The following is a 20,422-nucleotide window of genomic DNA, read 5'->3' as shown; positions in this document are numbered from 1 at the left end:
GGCGGCCGGGCAGAGACGCTTGTCACTTCCCAGACGGGATGGCGGCCGGGAAGAGGCGCTCCTCACTTCCCAGGCTGGGCGGCCGGGCAGAGGGGCTCCTCACATCCCAGACGATGGGCAGCCAGGCAGAGATGCTCCTCACTTCCCAGACAGGGTGGCGGCCGGGCAGAGGCTGCAATCTCTGCACTTTGGGAGGCCAAGGCAGGCGGCTGGGAGGTGGAGGTTGTAGCGAGCCAAGATCACGCCACTGCACTCCAGCAAAAACCAGTCAGGTGTGGCGGCGCGCGCCTGCAATCCCAGGCACTAGGCAGGCTGAGGCAGGAGAATCAGGCAGGGAGGTTGCAGTGAGCCGAGATGGCGGCAGTACAGTCCAGCCTCGGCTTGGCATCAGAGGGAGACCGTGGAGAGAGAGGGAGAGGGAGACCGTGGAGGGAGAGGGAGAGGGAGATCGTGGAGGGAGAGGGAGAGGGAGAGCGAGAATCCTTAGATGTAGCTCATCCCCTTGGAAAACTGTCGAGGAGACATGTCAATTTGAATGAACTTAAATTAAAAAATAATGATTTATACTGTCAACGTTGGTAGTGAAGGTAATAAAAATAATGATTTGCTCTAATGCGTATGAAATATTTAATACTTGTCTTTACATTAACATTTGTTATGTAGTAATAACATTTACTACCTCAGAAGTGTCCAACATTAGCTGTTAACCATTTGCCCTGTTTGAGAAAGGGTTGTGGTCTGTCTCTTATATTGGAGAGATCAATAACATGTGAGACAATTTGGAAATAAAGAGATTACTAGTGGTAAATGTTGATAGTACAGATATAAACTTCTGCCATAAGTTTTTAATTTTAACATTCCTTGAATGAGTTTTTTAAGGTATCAGGTTTTTCCAAAATAAAGTGAAATTTCATCCGATAGCCTTTAGTTTCAAGTAAATAGAAATTTGCTGTGTACCTATTATTATTTACTGTAATAGTCTATATTTTATTTCCTTTTAAGAGCATTACAGCATTGTGAAGAACTGATTCAGCAGTACAACCGTGCTGAGGACAGCATATGCTTAGCTGACAGTAAGCCTCTGCCTCACCAGAATGTAACTAACCATGTAGGCAAAGCAGTGGAGGACTGCATGAGGGCCATCATCGGGGTGTTGCTTAATTTAACTAATGATAATGGTAAGATTTTTTCCATTTTTTTCTCATTGAAAGATGTATATTGCATGTGAAAACAAGTTATTTTTGTTTCTCCTTTTCCTGGGGTAGTGATTTTTTTATTTGTCATAATGTACTTGACTTACTCATGTGTAGGTTTAAATTGCTTTTAAGAGTTGATATTTTTAGAAGCCTAGTAGCTTGACCCAGAAGTATCAATAGTATGTTTCAATAGAGGAATGACTATACAATTCTAAGTTAATATCCATGTTAATAAATCTCCATTATTAGTGTTCTAAGGAAGAATCAGTAACCATTTTCCTGTATCCATTTCTTATTTCAGAGTGGGGCAGCACCAAAACAGGAGAGCAGGACGGTCTCATAGGCACAGCGCTGAACTGTGTGCTTCAGGTTCCAAAGTACCTACCTCAGGAGCAGAGATTTGATATTCGAGTGCTGGTAAGTTGAAATGACTTTTTCAGAAATGAGTATCATATCTAATAAGGTGTGCAAAATGTTAACCTTAGTTTGGGTTTAAGAACCAACCCTTTAATATATTGTGGGTTTTTTTTCATGAATTTCCTTATGAACTTACTGTGTGTGTTTCTTTCTTTTTTTTTTTTTTTTTTTTGGAGATGGAGTCTACAGTGGCAACATCTTGGCTCACTGCAACCTCCGCCTCCCTGGTTCAAGCAGTTCTCCTGCCTCAGCCTTCCAGGTGCTGGGACTGTAGGCGTGTGCCACCACACCTGGCTAATTTTTGTATTTTTAGTAGAGACGGGGTTTTGCCATGTTGCCAAGGCTGGTCTCAAACTCCTGGCCTCAAGTGATCTGCCCGCCTCAGCCTCCCAAAGTGGTGGGATTACAGGTATGAGCTATTGCGTCTGGCTGAACGTACTTCTTATTGTGCAAAAGAAAGCCATGAAAGACCCTATGTAAAAATAAAAAGTACAAAAGCTAAAATTGGCAATTAAAAATAAAAGGAATGATTCTTTGGGAAAATCAGTGGTTTTTTTGTTTTGTTTTGTTTTTTGTTCTTTTTTTGTTTGTTGTTGAGATGGAGTCTCACTCACTCTTTTGCCCAGGCTGGAGTGCAGTGGCACAGTCTCGGCTCACTGCAACCTACATCTCCTGGGTTCAAGCTATTCTCCTGCCTCAGCCTCCCAGTTAGGTGGGATTACAGGCATCTGACAACACACCTGGCTTATTTTTGTATTTTTAGTAGAGATGGGGTTTCCCCATGTTTGTCAGGTTGGTCTCGAGCTCCTGGCCTCAAGTGATCCACCCACCTTGGCCTCCCAAAGTGCTGGGATTACAGGCATGAGCGCTGTGCCTGGCCTTTTTTCTTTTTTTTTTTTTCTTTTTTTCTTTTTGGCCTTTCATACTTACTGGTTTTTAGCCATTTTGTAGGTGGTAGAACACTGATATTCAGCTTTTTAGTTGCCAATAAAAATTGTGTATATTGTGTTCATTTGTTTTAAGTACTCATCTCTGATAATATGTGTCTTTTAAAATTTTTGAAGGGCTTAGGTCTGCTGATAAATCTAGTGGAGTATAGTGCTCGGAATCGGCACTGTCTTGTCAACATGGAAACATCGTGTTCTTTTGATTCTTCCATCTGTAGTGGAGAAGGGGATGATAGTTTAAGGATAGCTGGACAAGTTCATGCTGTCCAGGCTTTAGTGCAGGTAAGCAACCACTTTAAAAACAAACTCATAACTGCAGTTTGTTGGATTTGTCCAATTTCTTTTATCATTTGCACCTTTTACCTCCTTTTCTTGCCCATCCACTGCTGGCCCTCTCTGCCCCTCCCCCGGCCTTTTTAGTTAGAACTCCTGAAGCATGTCTCTGCTGGGGTAGAAAGGGACTGTTTTACACCTGACCAATTTTTAAATATTCACAGCGTCTAGGGTGAAAGCTTATTTTAAACCAGAATTTGTAACCAATTAAAAATGTGGTATAGGCTGGGCGCGGTGACTCACGCCTATAATCCCAGCACTTTGGGAGGCTGAGGCAAGTGGATCACTTGAGGTCAGGAGTTCAAGACCAGCCTGACCAATATGGTGAAACCTCATCTCTACTAAAAATACAAAAGTTAGCCAGGCATGGGGGCATGCACCTGTAATCCCAGCTACTCAGGAGGCTGAGAGGCAGGAGAATCACTTGAACTGAGGAGGTGGAAGTTGCGGTGAGCCGAAGTGGCATGTCACTGCACTCCAGCCTGGACAACAGAGCAAGACTCTGTCTCCAAAAAAAAAAAAAGGTGGTATAATTTCTCTGTAGATCAGTAAGAGGTACACTGCTTAGAATGCATTCTTACTTTATTTTGCTGATTTTTTTTCGACTGTTATAATCACTCCTTAAGCATTGTTACCAAAAAGCAGAGACAAAGGCACATTTGTTCTATTAATGAAATTGGGTGCAGTGGCTTACGCCCGTAATCCCAGCACTTTGGGAGACTGAGGTGGGGAGGATCACTTGAGTCCAGGAGTTCAAGACCAGCCTGGGCAACATAGTGAGCTCCCATCTCTATTTAAAAAAAAAAAGTCAAGAATCCAGGCCCATCACATCCACTTCGTGTCCTCTAGTATTTATTTACTCGTCTGATCTGTGTCCAGAACTTTGACCTTATGGACCACAGAAAACTGGAAGTCCTTTGTCACCTGTTCCCTGTGACAAAGTAGCCGAGCATGGGAAATTGTGAACGAGAATGTTTCTTTGAGCCATTTAAAGTCATTTTTCATTATCCTCTTTTGTTCTTCTCTATTATGTGTGATTGAATGTTGACTATAGATAAGAGGTAGTTAATCCCTAGGCTTTTTCTTCTTAGACTCAGAATACTCCGTTTTGACTAGCCTTGAAGTTTTAGTTTATTTAAAATACAAAATTAAATGTGAAACTAGTGATAGATTATCATTACTTATCAGTAACAGTAATAGTAAATGGTAGTAGTAATTTACTATCAATAGTTGATAATAGACTGCTTTTAGTCTCCAGATACCATTTAGAGATTTCATTTAATGCAAAAAACATTTGAAAATGTTTGGCACCTACCACTTTGATCCCATTGACAACATTTATTTTTCTGCTAAATGAAGCATTTCTTGGCCGGGCAAGGTAGCTCACACCTATAATCCCAGCACTTTGGGAGGCCAAGGTGGGTGGATTGTTTGAGCTCAGGAGTTTGAGACCAGCATGGGCAACATAGTGAGATCCTGTCTGTACAAAAAATAAAACAGTTGGTTGAGTGTGGTGGTGCATGCTCATAGTACCAGCTGCTCGGGACGCTGAAGTGAGAGGATTGCTTGCACCCAGGAGTTTGAAGTTGTCGTGAGCCGTGATTACAGTACTGTGCTCCAGCCTGGGCAACAGAGTGAGACCCTGTCTCAAAAACGTTTAAAAAAAGTATTCTTTTTTTCTGTTCAGTAGACTTGTTTTTAAACTTTTTATTTCAAAATAGTTATAGACTCACAGGAAGTTACAAAAATAGTACAAAGAATCCCTCCCATTTACCCTTTACCTAACTTCCTCAAATGGTGACATCTTATATAACTGTGGTACTATAGCAAAACCAAGAAATTGACATTAGTACATTACTGTTAACTGCACTTTAGACCTTATTCAGTTTCACCATTTTCATCTGCATTCATTTATGTTTGTGTGTAACATATGTACCTCTGTTCAGTTTTATTACGTGTATAGATTCATGTACTCCCCCACTACATTGAGGTATAGAACCGTCACCATAAAAGAATTCCCTTTTGCTGCTCACTGTACAGCCTACCTGCCCTCCCTGTCTCCTAGCTACCACCAACGTGTTTTCTATCTTTTTCCATCTCTTGTTTTATTTTTTTCTATCATTCTAGTCTCTTTCTTTTAAAAATTGACTTTTCTTCAAATGGAACCTAGAAATGAATAAAAACTTACCGTCAGTCGCCTCAGGAGCTGTGTTTAAAGGCACAGATGATAGATCTGCATTATCCACATAATAGGGGTTCATTTGCAGAAGCCATCCCCACACCCTCAGAGATCCCTGTTTGTGAGTTGTTTCAGGGATAGTCTCAAATTTTCCTACTGTGTTTAATTGACCTGGGAATATCACTTCCAGTATTCCTCTTTTGCACTTAGTGTTATAGAAGCCTCTTGTCCTTCAGGGTATCATCCTATATCTTCTCTGTCTTTCTTTTATCTGCTATGGTTTATGGTTTGTCATTTTTAAATCAGTTTAAAGTTTTTGTTTTTCGATTGTAATACCTTTTGGGTGATGGGTTCTGTTACTCATTTTAGAAAATTGTGCTGCCTTGTACTCACATCAGTTACCTTAAAGTGTCAAGAAATGGCTCTTAATTCTGTTATTCAAAGATAGAGTGGAAAAATCCATGTTCAGATTTATATCCTTTATGCTACTGATAACGTTGGCCTGAATCCAGTAATTTTCAAATTACGTATCTTTTCGATAATGTTGTATAAATGGAATCTTACAGGTAGTTCTGATTACTGACATGAACTTTCCTCTTTCTAGCTGTTCTTTTCTTACCTATTTATGGATCTGTTTATTTTTTAAAAACCAAACATAATTCACATACATAGTGGGGGAAAAAAAGTCAGATCCAGAAAGGTTTAAACTCCACAAATCTATTTCCTAAAACATTACCATTTGTAATAGTTTTGTGTTTGTCCTGAGAAATTAGTGTTTATGCATATATCAAAATAAATGTGCAGGCCAGACATGGTGGCTCATGCCTGTAATCTGTAATCCCAGCACTTGGGGAGGCTGAGGCAGGCAGATTGCTTGAGCCCAGGAGTTTGAGCCTGGCCTGGGCAACATGGCAAAATTATGTCTCTACTAAAAATTAAAAAATTAGCCAGGTGTGGTGGCATGTGCCTGTAGTCCCAGCTATTTGGGAGGCTGAGGTGGGAGAATCACATGAGCCCAGGAAGTCGAGGCTGCAGTGAGCCATGATCCTGCCACTGCACTCCAGCCTGGGCAATGGGAATAAGACCCTGTCCGAAAAGTAAATAAAAAAATGTGCAATGTGTTTTATATAAATGGACTCTTACTGTACCTAGTATTTAGTCTATACCCACTCTTTGCTTAATGTGTCTTCCTGAGCTCTTCATGTCAACACGTAGGTTCATCACATTCTTTGTAATGACGGCAAACTAGTAGCTTTTTGATTTATACATACATACATACATACATACATACAGGGTCTCACTCTTTTACCCAGGCTGAAGTACAGTGGTCCAGTCACAGCTCACTACAGCCTTTACCTTCCAGGCTTAGGTGATCCTTTCACCTCAGCCTCCCAAGTAGCTGGAACTACAGGCACATGCCACCACGTTTGGCTAAGTTTCGTATTTGTAGAGCTGAGGTCTCAAACTCTTGCACTCAAGTGATCCTCCTGCTTTGTCTCCTGAAGTGCTAGGATCACAGGCATGAGCCACCATGCCCTGCCTTAGTACTTTATTTAACCAAACCTCTACTGATACACTTTTTGATGGTTTTCTGTTTTCTTTAAGTTTTATTTTGTTACAAAAATTACAGAAATAAATACCATAGCATCTAAATCTTAGGCCATACTTTTCTTTTTTTAAAATTTTTTTGGAGACAGAGTCTTGCTCTGTCGTCCAGGCTGGAGTGCAGCGGCACCATCTCAGCTTACTGCAACCCCTGACTCCCAGGTTCCAGTGATTCTCCTGCCTCAGCCTCCCAAGTAGCTGGGATTACAAGCTTGCGCCACCACGCCTGGCTAATTTTTGTATTTTTAGTAGAGGTGGTTTCACTGTGTTTGCCGGGCTAGTCGCCAACTCCTGACCTAAAGTGATCCGCCTGCCTCAGCCTCCCAAAGTGCTAGGATTTACAGGCATGAGCCACCCTGCATGGCCAGGCCATACTTTTCAAAGTATGTCTGTGGGCGTAATTTCCTGGTTTAGGAATTGTGTCAGAATATATTGTACTGTATTTAAAGTTGATATGCCTAACTCCTCCCACCCTCATCACTAAACACATACTTCCTGTGCCCTTAATTTATACTTCCCCCTAAAACTTTTTTTTTATAAGAGTCCCCATTCTTTCATACTCTTGCCAAGATTTTTGCCAGTCTAACAGGTTCCTGGATGTTTTTGGTATTTCCTTAAATGGCATTTTGTATATGTCCAGAAATAGTAGTGGTTCATTCTTTTTATTTTTCCAAAGCCCTTGCTGTGTTTAGCTTCCTTTTTTGGCCTTTTCAAAAGCAGTAATCCTTGAAGTTGTGTCTTCAGAGTAAACTGTAACCCCCAACAACTCAGTTCTTTCTGGAGTCATAAGTAGGGGTCCATCATTCTCTTCTAATACATTTTTATCTCAGGGCTTGAAAATTATTGGGAAATCCAGAGAGCTTTTGTTGTTTATATGTACTTTATCTATCTATATTTACTGAATTAGAAATTGAAACTGGGAGACATTACATTAGCTGTTAGAGCAGTGACATAATCACATGGCATGTAGATTCCAAAACTCCACTGTGCACTCAGTGAAAGAAGAAACAAGTCAGCAGACCCCTTAGTAGTAGTATGAGTGTAATTTTGACCTCCTTTACTCCCTGATAGGGTCTTAAGGATCCGTAGGGATTCTTAGACCAATTTTGAGAATTGCTGTTCTCTATAAAGTTTAATTTTTATTTTCTGAAAGATATTATTTTATATAATCTCTCTTTGAAGTTTATATACCACTCTTCTGTATACTCAACAAATCTTTGAGGTCTACTTGGCATTTGATTTTCAGGCAATTCTTTCTAGTAACTTGGAGCATTTCCCAAATTGTGTCAGTGTTTTCTATGTGTCAGTACTATACCAGCATAGGGAAAATAAAGTAAGTGAAGGCAAGGAATTTAGCATATTCCCTTTTGACTTAAGAATTTTCCAATTTTGTATTTTTTTGCTTGAATTTCTTGTATTATGCAAATTAAGGGAAATTATTGAGACTCATTCTTGCAAGCAACCTGCATCATTATTAGATGACTTCATTGAATCTTAGCAGCATTTATACTTTCGTTTTGGCTTTCAGTAGGGTGTAGAGCAAAAGCTTTTACTTATACTCACCTCTTTTTATCACATAACCATCTTAGAGTTAGTGATAGATTTAAAAGCAACTATAACTTTATATTTGCATATATGCATATTGATTGGCAATCTCTTTTTAATGATCTTCAAAAATAATTTTTATCAGCTATTCCTTGAGCGAGAGCGGGCAGCCCAGCTAGCAGAAAGTAAAACAGATGAGTTGATCAAAGATGCTCCCACCACTCAGCATGATAAGAGTGGAGAGTGGCAAGAAACAAGTGGAGAAATACAGTGGGTGTCAACTGAAAAGACTGATGGTACAGAAGAGAAACATAAGAAGGAGGAGGAGGATGAAGAACTTGACCTCAATAAAGGTATATTTACTTTGAATGGTGTATTTAAATTGAAGATAGTGGTTTGATTTTGTTTTTTTCTTCAAACTATTTTAATTTGCAGATTGTCTTAATCTGGCTATTGCTTGAGGACCTCTCTAGTTCAATCCAGACAAGCTTTGATACTTAAGTGCTTGTGGTAGTTCTCCCACAGTGAGGAAGGTGCATGCCAGTGGCAGGCATGCTAGTGACGGGAAAGATCCAGTTAAGTCACTCTTCCTTCCGGGGCCCTCCTTTCCTTTACTCATCTGTGAAGAGACATATAGGAGACATAATAGGATTTTTTCAGTTTTCAGTTTTTGAGATTGTTTTTTCAGCTTCACTTTAAACTTGAAGATCTATTGTCAGATTACAGTAATAGTTCTCAAAGTGTAAGTACTAGATGGTAAACACAGTAAGAAATATACTGTAGGCTGGTGGCTCACACCTGTGAGCCCAGCACTTTGGGAGGCTGAAGCAGGAGGATTACTTGAGGCTAGGAGTTTGAGACAACAATCCAGCAAGACCCCATCCCTACAAAAAATATAAAAAATTAGCTTGGCATGGTGGCACAAGCCTGTAGTCCTAGGTGGTTGGGAGGCTGAGGTGGGAGGATTGCTTGAGCTGAGGAATTCAAAGTTACAGTGAGCTATGATTGTGCCACTGCCCTCCACCCTGGGTGACAGAGTGAGGCCCTTTCTCATTAAAAAAAAAAGATACTAGAGGTAATATCTTCGCTAATCATACATTATTGAGTATCTACTGTTGTCAGAATTTGTGATACAACTTTTGCCATTTATACAAGTTCTGCAAAATAGCCATTTGTAACTTCGTATCACTAAGGTTATGAATTTAAGTTCAGTCCGCCCTCCATACATGTGGGTTCCACATCCACAGAGTCAGCCAACCACAAATCAAAAATATTTGAGGAAGAAAAAATAATACAGGTTAGTAAATAATATAGTATAACAGCTATTTACATAACATTTACATTTTATTAGGTGTCATAAGTAATCTAGAAATGATTTACAGTATGCCAGAGGATGTATGTGACTTATATGCAAATACTGCACCCTTTCCTGTCAGAGATTTGAGCCTCCTCCAGTTTTGGTATTGGAGGGTGCTGGCATCCTGGAACCAATCCCCCTTGGATGCAGAGGGACGACCATAATATGTTCAGCTTCACATCAGTAGGAAGCAAGCCGCAGCAACGTCTCGTTCTGAGCCTTTTCTCCTGTTACTTCCACTCCTCCCCAAATCTGATCACCATTAGTTTTAATATTGTAATACTTTTCTTTTCCTTTTTCTCAGTTACTAGGTTTTGATGCATTTCTTTTTTTTTTTTTTTTGGCGTGATAACATTTTTGGTTTTTTAGCAGTCTTTTAAAAAGTTACAGCTTTATTGAGATAGAATTCACAGACTGTACAATTCATCCTTTAAAAATGAGTAATTCAGTAGTTTTTCATGTATTCACAAGGTTGTGCTGCCATCACCACTAATTCCAAATATTGTTTTTATCACCACTAAAGGAACCCAGTACCCATTAGCAGCCATCACCCCTATTTTCCCCTCCTCCCTGGGCACTGGCAACCACTAATCTACTTTCTGTGTCTATGGATTTGCCTGTTTTGGACATTCCATTTAAAAAGGAGTCATACAATATGTTGCCTTTTATGACTGGCTTCTTTCAGCCAGCAGAATGTTTTCAAAGTTCATCCGTGATACAGTATTTGTTAATACTGTATTCCTTAGACAAATAATATTCCATAATATTGTTATACCATAGTTTATTTGTTTACTGATGGACATTTGAGTGGTTTCTGCTTTTTAGCTTTTTGAACAGTTATCTACAAGTTTTTTTGTAGACATACATTTTCATTTCTTTTGGATTTATACCTAGGAGTTGGAATTGTTGGATTGTATGTAACTGTGTTTTAACATTCTAAGAAAATGCCAAATTGTTTTCCAGTGTGGCTGCACTATTTTACATTCCCATCAGCAACGTATGAAGGTTCCAAGTTACTTGTATTGTAAAAGAAAATTTTTAGTCATCCTAGTGGGCGTGACATGATATCTCATTGTGGTTTGATTTGCAGTTCCCTGGTGATTAATGATGCTGACCATCTTTTCATGAACTCATTGGCCATTTGTGTATCTTGTTTGAAGAAATCTCTAAGTCTTCTGCCCGGTTTTGTGGGTTGTTTTTGTTGTTTTTGAGACAGAGTCTTGCTCTGTCACCCAGGCTGGAGAGCAGTGGCACGATCAGGGCTTACTGCAGCCTTGACGTCCCAGGCTCAAGCGATCCTCCCACCTCAGCCTTGCAAGTAGCTGGGAGCTACAGGCGTGCACCGCCACACCCATTAAAGGTTTTTGAATTTTAGTGGAGAGGAGGTCTCACTCTGTTGCCCAGGCTGGTCTCAAACTCCTGAGCTCAAGTGATCCTTCCAACTCAGCTTTCCAAAGTGCTAGAATTAAAGGTGTGAGCCACTACGCCTGGCCCTTTGCCCAGTTTTAATTGGGTTGTTTTTGTTGTTGAGTTGTAAGAGTGTTTTTTATATGTTCTGGATACTTGACCCTTAACAAGTTCATGATTTGCAAATATATTCTCTCATTCTGTGGATTAATCTTTTCAGTTTGTTAATTGTGTCCTTTGCAACACAAAAATTTTAACTAAAAGTTTTATGGTTTCAGCTTTTCTTTTGGATCCCTATTTCATTTTGATTAAATTTTTGTTAATCTGTGGATATCCAGTTGTCCTAGCATCATTCGTTGATTTGTAGCAGTTTTGAAGTAAAGATAACTAACAGAATGGTTGGTTTTGTGAGGTTTGTGTTAATTAATAATACTGTTACAATTCTTTACTTCAATTCTCTCAGCCCTTCAGCATGCCGGCAAACACATGGAGGATTGCATTGTGGCCTCCTACACAGCACTACTTCTTGGGTGTCTCTGCCAGGAAAGTCCAGTAAGTACATAGTTCAGTGATGTTTTATGTATCTTTGAAAGATTCCAATGTAACGACTTCATACCTTTACATGTTTCACTTATTTATTTCTTCAGTGTTTCCCCGTTAATGTCCAACTTATTCCACAAAGGCTATTGGCTGATTATAGGGTTGTTTAAATTGTTTGTTTCCTATGGAGGAAAAATGGCAAGAAAATGTGTTAACATTTCCAGTAGTTTTTTTTTTTTTTTTTTTGAGGCGGAGTCTCGTTCTGTCACCCAGGCTGGAGTGCAGTGGCGCGATCTCGGCTCACTGCAAGCTCCACCTCCCTGGTTCCCGCCATTCTCCTGCCTCAGTCTCCCGAGTAGCTGGGACTACAGGCGCCTGCCATCGCACCCGGCTAACTTTTTTTTGTATTTTTTGGTAGAGACGGGGATTCATCGTGTTAGCCAGGATGGTCTCAATCTCCTGACCTCGTGATCCGCCTGCCTTGGACTCCCAAAGTTCTGGGATTACAGGCGTGAGCCACCGTGCCCGGCCATTTCCAGTAGTTTTATTTAAATTACCTAAATAGTTTTAAAGTAAAAACTTTAGTACAATCTGTATTGGAAAGGGAATGTATAGCATTTTTTACATGCTAATCCTTTCCAATATAGGTTTTACTAAGTAAGGCCTGGAGTGGAGTAAATTAAATTGATTTTCACTTTTTAAAAAGTGAAATAAAGTTGATCTTTATGGCTTTATTAGGAAGGATGTGCCTGTCAGAGTTAGGCTGTTAAAGATGTAAGAAAAAGCAGTTCTGGAAAACAAGCTAGTCAGTGCTTCAATCTCATGAAAAAGGAAGAATTACATACATGAAATAAAATTAAAAATCAAAATAGTAGATAATATTAAAAACTTTAAAATACTTGTTGAGCTTTTTAAGGTACATCCCAAAGGTCAGAATACTAATGAAAAAGCTCTTGTGGCCGGGCATGGTGGCTCATGCCTGTAATCTCAGCACTTTGGGAGGCCGAGATGGGCAGACCACTTGAGGTTAGGAGTTCGAGACCAGCCTTGCCAACATGGCAGAACCATGTCTCTACTAAAAATATAAAAATTTGCTGGGCGTGGCAGTGCACGCCTCTAATCTCAGCTACTCGGGAGGCTGAGGCACAAGGATCGAATCGCTTGAATCCTGGAGGCGGAGTTTGCAGTGAGCCAAGATCGTGCCACTGCACTTCAGCCTGGGCTTCAGAGTGAGACTGTTTCAAAAAAAAAGAAGAAAAGAAAAAGCTCTTGTTTGATGGATGAATCTGTTCACATGCCTTTGGTTGGAGTAAAAGAAGGGATAGTATGAAACCTGTACTCATCTGGCTTAAACAAGATGGCAGAGTCTAATTTGGGTGATGTCAGTGCCTCACTGAGGTCATCAGAGGCTCAGATCATTTCTGTCTTTATTATTTTTCTGTATTTTTTTGTAGAGACAGGGTTTCACCATGTTGTCCTGGCCGGTCTCGAACTCCTGGGCTCAAGTGATCCTCCTGCCTCGACCTCTCAAAGTGCTGGCATTATAGGTGTGAGCCACAGTGCCCACCCCATTTCTCTCTTTAAACTGCTGTCCTCCGCATGTTGTCCTCTGCTAGCCCTTATGGTCCCGTGCTGACTACAGCTAGGTGTCTCATCAAATTAAGTAGTGCCTAGCAGTAATAGGGCCTCTTCCTCTATAGTTTTTTTTTTTTTATAGGTACATTGGCTGGAAATACATATCTTTTTAAGACAACTGTTTGTTTATTTCCCCTGTGGGACCCCATGCCACTCTCACCCCTCACCAGGTAGACTTCTCATCTTGGCCAGCATTGGGTCACAATGCTTTTGTCTGAACCAGTCACTGGCTGGGAACATGGGATTACTGTGAGTGGATTAGATCATCAGGATTCACTTAGGAGAAATACAAATGTCTAGACAATCAGGCTGAGTCAGCCTGAAAGTGAAAGGTTGTGACTAGGGGATAGTCTGCTGCCTTGGGAAAAACAAATATGAAGGGTAAAACTGTTGAAGAAGGGTCCAGCAGAATCATTGTGAGTGTTCTCTTTCAGATGGGGGGTTGGGCATAGGTGGATTATTTTTAAGTGTAAAGTCCATTTGTAAAGCCAGATTTTGAAATGGAAGGCAGATTGTTTTCTAGGAGCAAGGGCATTGAGGGAACAAAGAGTGGAGGCCTATAGGAGGGGGGCGTTAGTTTCAGCAGGAAACAGGGGCCATCTCTTTTTGAAGCTGGAGGACTGGAAGAACAGAGTTAATGATAAATGAATGGCTTTATTTGAGCAGGAACTCATGCTGGCTCTGTGTACCTGGGCCCATCTACCCACCCACGTTTCCTTACTTTAGCCATCTAATTCTTTGTATTGCCTTTTTTTTTTTTTTCTTCACTTTCTGTATCTAAGTCCTGTGTGTTTTTCTGAATCCATCTTGTCCATCTCTTCCATACTTAACATTTTAACTAACCTAAATACAACAGCCCACTCTGTGTGGCCCCTCTGGGTACCACCGATTTCAGGATCAAGACCAAAGTTCTCATCGTGGCTCTGGAGGCCCCGCAAGATCTTTATATCCCTTTTTCTTATTTCCAATGACAAGATTTTAAGAGCAAATCAGAAACCCATCACACACAGGAAAGGAGGAAGAGGCAGGCCTCAAAAGCAATGAAAAAAGGCCGGGCGCAGTGGCTCACGCCTGTAATCCCAGCACTTTGGGAGGCCAAGGTGGGCAGATCACAAGGTCAGGAGATCGAGACCATCCTGGCTAACACGGTGAAACGGTGAAACCCCGTCTCTACTAAAAATACAAAAAAAAAAGTTAGCCGGGCGTGGTGGTGGGCACCTGTAGTCCCAGCTCCTCGGGAGGCTGAGGCAGCAGAATGGCGTGAACTCGGGAGGCAGAGCTTGCAGTGAGTGGAGATCGCACCACTGCATTCCAGCCTGGGCAACAGAGCGAGACTCCATCTCAAAAAAAAAAGCAATGAAAATAATATTTAAATTTAAAGATTTTTAGATACTCTGTTTTGTACACACTATAGGTTCAGTCATATTTCAGTCACGTTCTTTCTTACATAATCGTTCTTGAAATTGTGTTATTACCACATATGATTTATCTTGGGCCATCTTTCCCATGCTAATTCCTATTTGTGTTTGCCTGTATCTATCTTGTCTCTAAAAAGAGAATGTTCTTAAGTTGTGGGCAATGTTGTGAATTCATAGAGCCCCAGATTTATTTGTTGCCTTGGAGATTATTATGATTAACACCAAAAAGCTAGCTGATACCACAAAATGTAAAGGAAGTTTGGTTTACCTAATGTGTAAGTGAAAAGAGATAGATAAGAAAGCATGTGGTTGTTGCAGTAAATGCTGCTTTGTGGTCTGATCCCATTTTCACTTGCCCTCCATGTCTTCTCACTTTGCAGCTGGTGCATTGCAGGGGTCAGTCTCCTCACTGCTCTTCCTGCTTTGTTGCCCCCCCATTCCTGGGACATTGCACATTGCCACTGGAGCTAACTTACTTCAGAGCACTTACTGATCACGTAGCTCCTTGCCCAGTCTTCCTTGGCTCACAGCCAGGAAGGGGACTAATGACTGTTTAGTGTTGCAAGACCCTGGACTTAAGACTGCTTCTCCAATTTCCAAACCTACTGGACACTTTTAAAATTTTTCAAATAGGCCATGCTGTATCATGCCTTTTCTTTTTGTACCTGCTATATTCTGTTAAAAAATGCTGTCACTGTCCCTCCCATTGCCTCAGAAATGCTGTATGTCATGTTCTGTAGTGTGTTGATAGAGAAGGGTTTGATTTGGATTAATGAGGGGCTTTCATCCAAAATATAGGAGCTAATCATATATTCTCTATTACAGAGGTGTACTTTTCTACTGAGCAGTTCTCTAGAGACACCTTAGCCACTATTTTGCCCACCACTGTGATAGCTTTTGGTGGGAGGATCAGTTTGAATGTGTGTAACTGATATCTTCAGCACATGAGTACTTTAGCGGTGTTTTGATTAGATCTTTTCTGAAGCTGTATTCATCTCATTTTTTTGCTGCTTTCTAATTTTGCGAGTACCCTGGCATGGGAATAGGAAAAAGGGGGTGGGTAGTGGCAAATTTCTGAAGAGAAATATGTCATCTCTCCTTTTTTGCCCCCGCTAACAAAAGTCGAATTGGGAGCTTTTGTGTGTTTTATTTTTGTTTTTTGGTTGGTTTTGTTTAACCCTTTACCTTGTGTCCCCAAACTTGGGACAGTATACTTTCTTTTGCCCCTTACTACAGGTGAACCTTCCTAAAAGATTTTTTCTTTTTATTCTCCGTAAAACATTTAAAGCATTCTTTAATGAAATAGTTTTTTAAGCAGGTTGTGTAATGTTTTCCATATAACAGATTGGTTTATATATAGTTTGGCTGCTTCTTGCTAATAATGAAGGGTTTTCTCTCCTGATATTGTCTGAGAATCTATCATAGATGAGGTTAGATTGCCTTTGGAAAGATGCTTCTAGTTAATTCCTGTCCTATATAATTAGTTGAATTCATCTGTGAAGGATGTGAATTTTTCTTTGATCTTTTTATTTCATGAGCAGCTTTGTGAGTACATTCTCAGGTCTAAAGTCCTCACCCTCTTCTCCTATTCCCCCAGGGCCCCCAGTGAAACACTCACATACATTAAACAGTGCAGTTTGTTATTTCAGGCCTTTTTCTTTGCATTTATGAAAGTAGGTCGGCATGCTGCCTCACACCTGTAATTCCAGCACTTTGGGAGGCCGAGGTGCGTGGATTACTTGAGCCCAGGAGCTCGAGACCAGCCTGGCCAACATGATGAAACCACGTCTCTGCTAAAAATACAAAAATTAGCCAGGCGTGGTGGCACGTGCCTTTAATCCCGGCTACCCGGGAGGCTGAGGCATGGGAATCACTTGAACCCAGGAGGTGGAGGTTGCAGTGAGCTGAGATTACACCACTGCACTCCAGCCTGGGTAACAGAGTGACTGTTTCATTTAAAAAAAAAAAAAAAAAAAAGTAAGTAAATGTGTACACAAATATTTCTTTGTAGCTTTTGCCAACTTTACCTTTCTCCTTTCTTTCTGAGGGTGAGGTAGGAAATCACATGCAGAGTGAGTGTGGAAAGAGAATAAATGACCACGTGTTCCAAGGATCTTAAAAATTTGCACCAAGATGTGTGTCAAAACCAACAACATTGTACGAGGTGCAATCTCATGTTTTCTGCCAGCTGACCAATATTTCTTGCTCTGTTTCCTCAGATCAATGTAACCACTGTGCGGGAATATCTGCCAGAAGGAGACTTTTCAATAATGACAGAGATGCTCAAAAAATTTTTGAGCTTTATGAATCTCACTGTAAGTAGCTTTTATTACAGCTTATATGATTTTAAATTTATAAAACATTGACAGTAGACATAAAAATACTATGGCCATAGTAAGTGGGAGCAAAAAGGGATTTTCTTTTAATTTTAATAATCGTGTTCTATTTCTTCAAGGTAATCATTGCATGTTATGGCAAATAACTTTATCAAACCCACAATTTAATCTTGGTGTACTTTGATTTGTAGTGTTCAGTTTAGTAAATCTAGAGGTAAACTTTTATTTATACTTCTTAAAATCTGTTAAATATTAACTGTTACTTCCTTTCCCCTTCACCCTGCTTTCAGTGTGCTGTTGGAACAACTGGCCAGAAATCTATCTCTAGAGTGATTGAATATTTGGAACATTGCTAGCTGCTTTACCTTTGCTTCAGGTGCTCGGTAATGCTGGAGCTATCCTTAGACAAAGAAAAGTCAAGTCATGAAAGAAGTCCTTGAAGATATACCAAGAACATTCATCAGTATCATTCGTGTTTGGATTTTTAAGGCCACCTGATTTCTTCGTCATGCATTCGGCATTTGCTAAATGACAGTTACTACATCAATCTGCAACTATCAAAAATGAGGGAAAAGGTTCAGGCTGTTAACAATTCCATGCAGTATTTAAATACATTTACTTTGGCAGAGTTTATACCCTCCCCTTGTTTTCTTGCTTTATTCTGGGCAAGTTTGAAGGGGAAAATTTGTGCTGCTGTTAGTGCAACTGCTGTGTATGTTGAGCCACTGTTGTCATGCCAGCCAGGTGCAAAGGCAGCTTAGCTACTGAGGTAGCGAATGTTTTGAGGACATTCTAGACAACAGCTTAGTTCCTTTTTCAGGCTCATTTGCTTTTGCTTTTTTGTTGAATGATTCCAATCGTAAATAAAGCTTTTAATAATTTTGTGAATTTTTTGGTTGTTGTTCCCTGAACTACTGTCTATATTTAAAATTAGATGGAATCCAAAGATACACGGGATTAATAGTATATTTTTTTATTCTTGATTAGGTTTGGGTTATTGAACTATTTTTTACTTTTGAGACCACAACCATATTCAATATCATACCATAATGTGTCATAGCTATAGGCACAAGAAAAACAACAGTTTGAGGGAATATTATATAAGATGATGTGCCCTGTTAAAGGAGGAGGCAAAATAGTCAAAGCCAGGGTAGTTTACACTTAATGCTAGGGAGGCTCTTAAAACATTATTAGATTTTGAGGAAAGACTCTCTAGATATATTTTCTAATGTTCAGTACAATAAATATAAGGAAGCTAAAACACCAATGTGGAATTCCTATTTCCAGATAACATGTATATTCTTCTATAGAGTGACAGGATCAATTGCATAAGCGCAAAGCCTTAAATTGCTGGTTTAGAGAAGACCCTTTTTTCATTCAGATTCTTTGTTCATAGAGCAGTTATTTGAAAAACAGTTATGGAACACAAAACATTTTATAGATTTAATATCATAACATTGCAAATTTTTCTTGTATTATTGTTCACACCACTGGTTATACTTTTTTTTTTCCTTTTTTATTGATTGGGCCTGAATACAGGCTTTCTAGAGAGCTTTTTCATTAATACTTTTAAATACCTTTCAGGTAGTTACATCATGTTTCTTCATTGGATTTGTAAAACTTGAAGCCATAAAAATATTAGTTTGGTGTGTATTGGGGAAAATAGCTAAAAGTCTAATTTTTACCCATTTAGACTTTGTTATTTCCTTGTATAAAGTGACAAATCGGGGCTCTTGTATCAGTGCCAGCTGTAATGTTTTTAAATGCAGTGGCTGCCTTCTATTGTCTTCCTATTTTTGATAATGCAGATTGTTGGGAAATCTATAAGGAAGTAACTGATTCCAGGCAAATTGTTTTCTTCCTTCTACCCACCCCAACCCCTACCCATCACCTTTTAAGAACATAGTACGCCAGTGTAACGTGGGAACCATTGAGATTGTATTTGCCCTGAGTATTAAAGCTAGCTTAGCAAAATACTTTTAAAAACATATTGGTAAATGATACGCATAAAATTAAATTAGTTATATTTTATTTTAAAATGCAAAATACATTGATATTTATTAATCATTGGATTTAGGGAAAGGGACAGATTTTTGGTGAACCTGACTTGTGGCAGATGGTAAGGAATATTATAAAACATTTGGATGAGAACAATCAGGGTGAACTGCATTTTTCTGTTACACTGGTAATCATTTGAAAATTGATTTACCTCAGTGTTTAACAGTTTTTTGTTTTGTTTTGTTTTTTAAATAATAACTAATTGTCGAGCACTGATAGAGATGCAGATTTTGGTGGGGGGAGGTGGTGGGGGAGATAATCACTTCACCAACTGCAGTGCATTTGTGTGTTTTTAACCCTCAGAGAACTCTGCATTTTAGGGTACTTGAGGCTGACTTGCAAATTAACTAAAAGTTTTAAAGTAACCTTTTTTCCATTGTAAATATTTCTGTAAATACTACCAATTGGAAATTAGAACAGTAGAGTACTTTTCTGAATCCAATCCTATTTTTATTTTATACAGTATTTCTCAGCTGTGATCTTTGGAGCAAAAGCCAACGGCAGGAAAAAATAGTTTGTACCAGTTTCATGAAGTATGTCTTTGGGTTTTTGTAAATAATTTTAACTCAAATAAAATTGCTACTTTCAATACACATGTTGTCTTTAACATAAGTCTATTGGAGGACAGAAGTGTCACAAACTTTATATATAGCTGACTCTAATGGGAAATACACTATCACTTAACACATTTAACCAGTTTTTGTTAAATATTTTATTATTTCTTCATGTTTTTAATAATACTCATCTGAATATAATGTGAACTCAACAACTCAGGCCAATTAGGGACTGGATTTTCAGTTAGGCCCTTGGCATACTTAACTGTTTTGATTTAGGTTATTTTTTGCTCCTATGAGTATGATCCAAGACATCTTTGCTTCTGAGGTTTTACACTGCTTTTTAGTTTTTCAGTTTTCTTCTTAATTGTCAGCCCTTAGGCATCCTGCATTTACAAGTAGATTCCTCAACTTCTCCTTACTGCTTTTAGCCACAAAACTAGATTGAAGGATCTCTCCTGGGAGTTTCCATTACTCTCCCCACTTAAACATGAGTATGTAAGAGTGGTTTCAGGATGCAGGCTATGGATATAGAAAGACAAATCACACAGAAAATTTGAATCCTTTTTCTGATACATGCTTATTGACTTTGAGTAAATTCTTGAACCATTAAGCCCGTTTCCTCAAAACAGGAAAAACAGGGATAGTACCTACCTCATGGTTGTGAAAAGTAAGTACATGTGAAGCATTAGCACAATATTCTAAACTTAGGATGGCCGGGCACAGTGGCTCACACCTGTAATCCCACCACTTTGGGAGGCTGAGGCGGGCAGATCACTTGAGGTCAGGAGTTCAAGACCAGCCTGGCCAACATGGTGAAACCGGTCTCTAATAAAAATACAAAAATTGGCCAGGTGTAGTGACACACACTTGTAATCCCAGCTACTTGGGAGGC

The 20,422-nt window shown here is 39.6% G+C and overlaps 1 protein-coding gene across 6 annotated transcripts in view; it reads left to right on the top strand.

Moving 5' to 3' along the window:
- Nucleotides 1-19,566, top strand: part of WAPL (WAPL cohesin release factor) — a 91,100-nt gene extending 71,534 nt beyond the window's left edge. For all 6 annotated transcript variants that reach the window (XM_063607490.1, XM_003828204.7, XM_034931021.3 and 3 more), the window contains 7 exons: nt 1,003-1,178; nt 1,498-1,613; nt 2,678-2,842; nt 8,368-8,575; nt 11,450-11,538; nt 16,799-16,894; nt 17,206-19,566. In XM_063607490.1, the coding sequence (XP_063463560.1) occupies nt 1,003-1,178; nt 1,498-1,613; nt 2,678-2,842; nt 8,368-8,575; nt 11,450-11,538; nt 16,799-16,894; nt 17,206-17,271 (916 nt within the window). In that variant the 3' untranslated portion in view covers nt 17,272-19,566. The remainder of the gene's footprint in view (nt 1-1,002; nt 1,179-1,497; nt 1,614-2,677; nt 2,843-8,367; nt 8,576-11,449; nt 11,539-16,798; nt 16,895-17,205) is intronic.
- Nucleotides 19,567-20,422: the final 856 nt, after the last annotated feature.

Source organism: Pan paniscus, chromosome 8 (assembly GCF_029289425.2).
Source record: "Pan paniscus chromosome 8, NHGRI_mPanPan1-v2.0_pri, whole genome shotgun sequence".
NCBI classification, from domain to species: Eukaryota; Metazoa; Chordata; class Mammalia; order Primates; family Hominidae; genus Pan; species Pan paniscus.
This window is presented reverse-complemented; position numbering and strand designations above follow the sequence as displayed.